The 5,969-nt window shown below is 38.4% G+C and overlaps 1 protein-coding gene across 1 annotated transcript; it reads right to left on the bottom strand.

The window, feature by feature from the left end:
• Positions 1-490: 490 nt before the first annotated feature.
• LOC123256738 (zinc finger protein 260-like) lies at positions 491-4,622 on the bottom strand. The gene is made up of 3 exons (XM_044685306.1): positions 4,451-4,622; positions 1,824-2,720; positions 491-1,535 (listed from the first exon to the last, which is right to left on the bottom strand). The coding sequence occupies exons 1-3, from the start codon at positions 4,620-4,622 to the stop codon at positions 550-552; spliced, it is 2,055 nt and encodes a 684-aa protein (XP_044541241.1). The 3' UTR covers positions 491-549.
• Between the last annotated feature and the right edge of the window lie 1,347 nt (positions 4,623-5,969).

The raw sequence follows: 5,969 nt of genomic DNA, 5'->3' as shown, positions 1-5,969 counted from the left end.
CCTTCTTGATCTTACATAAAAGCTTGTCTTAAACCTCAGAGGTAAAAGGTTCTATCATTTCTCCTTCAATTTCCCATAGCACTTCACATGTATCTCTATTTTGCACTTATATCTTACATTATTGTTACAATTGCTTGGCTTATCCCTCAATCCATTTGATTGTGAGTTCATTGACTGTAAAGTGCCTGTCATTTTTGTATTCTCAGAGTTTAGAGAATATAACTATATGTACATATATCTGATATATGTCTATATATACATACATAGGACACATTCATCGAACTGAATCTCATTCTCACAGACACCCTTTTTTCAATATAACCCCAACGCAAAAGAACAATGAAGCAGATTGCCTGAGATCACATAGTGAATGAATGTTGAAGTCTTGGCATAAATCCTGGTCTTCTGGCTCCATATCCAGTGCTATTCCTACTAAAACCCATTAAATTATAACAAAACTATCCATATCCACTTCACTGCCAGTATTTTTTTACCTTTTATTCTCTGTAAAACAGGGAATATGCTAAATATTTTCTACATGCATCATATTCATGAGATTTCTTTTCTGTGAATTCTCTCATGTCTTTTAAGTCTTTTGCTCAAAAAGAAGGATTTTCCACATTCACTGCATACAAAAGATTTCTTTTCCATGTGAATGAACTGATGCTCAATAAGAGATGAGTTCTGAGGGAAGATTTTCCCACATACTTTACATTCATAATGTTTCTTCCTATCATGAATAAACTGATGATAAACAAGGCAAGAATTCCTACTAAAGGCTTTCCCACATTCATTACATATATAGTTGTTCCCTTCAGGCTGCATTCTCTGATGGTAAGACAGACCAGATTTCTGAATGAAGGCTTTTCTACATTCATGACATTCATAGGGCTTCTCTCCAGTGTGAATTCTCTGATGTTTATTAAGCTGTGTTCTTTGACTGAAGGCCTTCCCACACTCCTTACATTCATAGGGTTTTTCTCCAGTATGAATTCTCTGATGTTGACTTAGGGATGATCGGTCACTGAAAGATTTCTCACATTTGCTACATTCATAAGGTTTCTCTCCAGTATGAATTCTTTGATGTTGAGTAAGATGTGTGCGCCTACAGAAGGCCTTCCCACATTCTGTACATTTATAGGGTTTTTGTCCAGTATGAATTCTCTGATGTTGAGTAAGCGATGAACTCCGGCTGAAAGTTTTCCCACATTCATGGCATTCGTATGGTTTTTCTCCAGTATGCATCCGGCAGTGTTCAATCAGGTGTGCTTCAATACTGAAGGCTTTTCCACATTCATTGCATTTGTAGCCATTCTCTCCATGGTGAATTACCTGATGGTGAATAAGGCTAGACCTCTGACTGAATGTCTTCCCACATTCATGGCATTCATAGGGTCTCTCTCCAGTGTGAATTCGCTCATGAACAGTAAGGTTTGTTTTCCGACTGAAGGCTTTCCTACATTCCTTACATTCATAGGGCTTCTCTCCAGTATGAATTCGCTGATGGTTAATAAGAGATGAGCTATCTCGAAAGGCTTTTTCACATTCATTGCATTCATAGGGTTTTTCACCAGTATGAATTCTCTGATGTGGAGTAAGACGTGCTCTCTTACTGAAAGACTTTCCACAATCTGTACATTTATATGGTTTCTCCCCAGTATGAATTCTTTGATGTTCAATCAAAGATGAGCTATCACTTAAAGCCTTCCCACATACTCTGCATTCATAGGGCTTTTCTCCAGTATGAAATCTCTCATGTCGATTAAGTTGTGTTCGGGTCCTGAAGGTCTTCCCACATTCATTACATTTATGAGGTTTCTCACCAGTATGAATTTTCTGATGTTGAATAAGATATGGTTTGTGGCTAAATGCTTTCCCACATTCACTGCATTCATAGGGTTTCTCTCTAGTATGCATTCGGTGGTGTTCAATGAGGCTTCCACCAGTACTGAAGACTTTTCCACATTCATTGCATTTATAAGGGTTCCCTGGAGAATGAACTTTCTGGTGATGAATAAGACTAGACCTCTGACTGAAGGAACACCAACATTCATGACATTCATGGAGTTTCTCTTCAGTATGAATTCTCTGATATACAAAGCTTGTTCTGTGATTGAATGCTTTCCCATATTCTCTATGTTCATAGGATTTCTCTCCAGAGTTCAGTGATTTTATATGAAATGAGCTGTGGCTAGAATCTTTCTCATAATCATTGTATTCATAAGGTTTCTCTCCAGCATGTATTTGATTATGTTCACCAAGCTCTGCATTAATACTGAAGGCTCTCCCACATCCCTCACATTGGCAGGGTTTCTCTTTTCCATTTAGTGTCTGAGTTTGAGTAAGGGTTGGGTGATAACTAAATATATTCTCACATTCACTACAATTCCAATTTTTTGTCTGTTTACAGCTGCCCTGATTGAAGGTTCTGTCAAATTCATTGTATTCATGGCTTTTATGTATAGCAAAGTTTTTTTTGCTAGAGACTATGACTTGTAGGAAATCATTTTCTTGGCTATCATATTTCTTTGGAGTTTCCTCTGCAAGATTTTCTCCTTGGCTCAAAAACTTGCTCCCCTGTTTAGGAGCTTTTCCAAACATATAACCTATGTGAACAACTTCTCTGGTGAGCACCTCCACTAATCTCTCCGGTTGATAAACTTCTTCAGTGAAATCTTGCTTTTGAGATGACTTTTGGGTCTGGTATTTAGTCTCCCAGTCTGAAAAAAAAAATTGAGAATGCAAATCATAATAATTCTGATACTAGAATGGATAAAGGGGGAAAGACTTCAGAAATTCAATCCTACCCTTATGGAAAGAGGAATCCTCCATCTGTAACATGGAGTTAACTTATCATTTGAATGGAAAAGCCTCTTAGAGATTATCTAATCCAAATAATACAAGTAGGTCCAAGGCTATCTTTGTATTATCAGGATCTAAAACAAAGCCCTATAAATATTTATTTTACAGATAGGGAAATTGAGGCCCAGAGAAGTTAACTGACTTACCTAAGGCCACACAATGAGTTACCTTGTGCCTTTTGTAAGGAAGAACCTATTGGGAGAATATTCATCTTTATGACAGAAAGGTCACAGAATCATAAGTAAAGACGGTTCTTGTTTTAGAGATGCTGCCAAACTTTGCTCATTAAGAACATCCAATATATCAAAGGCAGTCACATTTCAATAAATAACTCGCTGATAGTTCTGCTGACTCATATGTGCATGGAACACACTCACCTGGATAGGTGCCAGTTAAGACCATTCCCTTTTCATTTCCTTGGGGACAAGGCATTTGCAGCTCTTCCCAATCCTCCAACCAGGAGATCATTACTGGTTTGGAATCCATAAGTCCTATTTATAGGGAAAGAAACAAGAAAGTTCTATATATGTGAGAAATAGAAAATAAAATGATTCAGGATTGTGTTCCAAAGTGGGATAGTGGGATAGCCCACATGGCAGAGTGGCACAGTGGATGATAAAGCTCTCCCTAGAAGTTCCAAAACCTGAGTTTGAGTCTTGGCTCTGTCACCAGCTCAATGTGTTACTTAGAAAAATCAAATAATCATATAGTCTATGGAAAGTGGAAGAGGCATGAAAGGTTCATTCATCCAAATTGACCCTGAAAACGGAATTATCCTTAAACCTTATAGCTTTAAAAAAAAAAAAAAAAACTTTCACTTTCCATCTTAGTAACAACTCTAAGGCAGGGTAGCAAGAACTAACCAAATAGGGTAAAGTGACCTGCCCATGGTCGTACAGCTAAGAAGGGTCTGAAGCCAGATTTGAGCCCAGGTCCTCCCAAATTCAGGCCTAGTGCTCTATCCACTGTGTCACTTATCTGCCCTTCCTAAACCATATATCTTACGTGGCCAATCTTCTATCTACTTAAAGACTCCCAGTAATAGAGAAGTTAATTTGCTGCTCTGAGCCCATTTCCTCATATTTTATAATGGACATAGTGTAGTAGAAGTGATACTGGAGTCAGACATGGGTTGAGTCCCAACTCTTCATTGACTCATTATATGACTTTCTTCTCTCTTTGCGTCTCTACTTTCATATCAGAATAAATGATCTCAAAGTTTCTTTCTAATTTTAAGATTCTATGACTGGTAAGCGATTGCAAAGAAATTTAGCTTGTCTTTCCCAGACACAAAGATAGGATTCTCCAACCTACAGAGACTTCTGCCCCAGGGTCTTGCCATAAGTCCTTTGCTGGTCTGACATGGGAAAGGGTCAGAACAAGAAGTTGTAGGTTTCCAAGTCTATTCTGGAATTCTTTTTACTTTACTATTTACTGAAATTCCAGATACCACTCTCTCTGAGTATAAAAACTATTAGGATTCCTGGAAGACAAAATTGCTTTGGCTAAACATAATGGAAGCCCAATAGCATTTAATAACAGGTGTCCTCAAAGGAAGATCTGATTCACAAGGGGAAGACAATCTTACCTAGGGAGACCAGGTTCCTATAGTTCTCCAACATCACATCTTTGTAGAGGTCCCTCTGAAGAGGGTCCAGGTGTTCCCACTCCTCCTGGGTGAAGTCCACAGTCACCTCCTTGAATGTCACTGCTTCCTGAAACACCAGATTCCTGCTGGCCCAGGGGCCATCCCCCAACATGCCCACAGTAGGCTGAAGATGGAAGAACTCCCCTGGGGTGGGGAAGGTGGATGCAGTATAGTATGGTATAGTATAGTGGAAAGAGTGCTGGGGCTTGGAGTTAGGAATCATCTGGTTTTGAATTCCACCTCTGATACATCCTACATGTGTGACCATTGGCAAAGTATCTAATCCTTCTGAACCTCAGTTGTAAAATGGTAATATCTCTAGCGCCTATTTCACAGAGTTGTTTTGAGGCTCAAATGAAATGATATACGAAAAGTGCTTTGCAAACTTTAAAGTCTTATGAAAGAATCTGTCATCAATATTATTGCAATTATTACTATGGGATGGATAAGAATTAGATCTAAAAGTGTTTAGAAGGAGAGAGTATGTCCTGAGGCAGATTATGATTGGCAGAATTGTAAACTCTTTCAAAATAAATCAAGTTCTACCATTGACATACTGGATAAATTTAGGTAAGTCATTTAACTCAAGAAAATTAGGGTGTTGAATTAGAATCCCTTCTTCATTCTCTGATAGAGATAGAAATGGGCCTCAGAGCCACATTCTCAGACTAACATCTAGTCAGGGTAGAGAGGACCCAATCTTATTGGAGTCCTTTGCTCAAAGAAGCTAACATGCAAGAATAGCTTCTTGTCTTATGTTCCCTTCTATTGCCTTCAGACATAGAGTGTATAACAAATTCTATATTCTAAACTTAGTCTGGCTCTCAGAGGTCACTTTCTGTAATTCAACCCCTTATTTTTACAGAGAAGGAAAGTGAAATCTAGAGAGGTAAAGTGGCTTACTCAAGGTCACACAGCTTGTCAATGACAGCCTTAAACTCTGATTTTCTGACTCCCAAGACTTTTCCCATCAAAATATGCTATCTCCCAAAGAGACCAAAATTCATCAAGATAGGTCTAATCTCCCCAAGATAGGAGAAAGACTTGAGATTCAAGAACTTGATAGGACTCTGTGGGAAAGACACACTCAGGAATGAAGAAAGAAAACATATCCATGTATGAAAGGGAATTCTTTATTCTCTTTGTCTATTTTGAGCTAACACTTGGTTAACACTAACTTAAGTACCCCTACTTAGTACCTCACCAGACACTAAGTAGGGGTGTATGGATTCTGTTAATTCAAAAATAGACAAAGGGAAAGTTAATCCTATCTTCACACATGCTTGGTGATCTGGAACATTGTTCCATTAGAGATGATGGAGAACCTAACTTACCCAGGAAGGGACAGAACTAGAAGCCACTGCCTCCTCTTCTGTGATCCACTTTTGAGGAAGGGAGGGTTTCAGAGACCATGGATCTATCAGAAAGAGACGTTCATTTTAATTTCATACTTAAATTT

This window comes from Gracilinanus agilis, chromosome 1, assembly GCF_016433145.1.
Source record: "Gracilinanus agilis isolate LMUSP501 chromosome 1, AgileGrace, whole genome shotgun sequence".
Classification (NCBI taxonomy): domain Eukaryota; kingdom Metazoa; phylum Chordata; class Mammalia; order Didelphimorphia; family Didelphidae; genus Gracilinanus; species Gracilinanus agilis.
Note: the sequence above shows the minus strand (reverse complement) of the source record. Positions and strands in the feature narration are given on the sequence as shown.

Excerpts from the sequence above, each read along its gene's own strand:
- LOC123256738 (XM_044685306.1), bottom strand. The coding sequence starts at position 4,622 with ATGTTGGGGGATGGCCCCTGGGCCAGCAGGAATCTGGTGTTTCAGGAA. Across the intron at positions 2,721-4,450 it reads TAGGAACCTGGTCTCCCTAG|ACTGGGAGACTAAATACCAG; the intron begins GTAAGATTGTCT and ends TTTTTTTTTCAG. Across the intron at positions 1,536-1,823 it reads ACATCAGAAAATTCATACTG|CCTTTCGAGATAGCTCATCT; the intron begins GTGAGAAACCTC and ends AATGTGAAAAAG.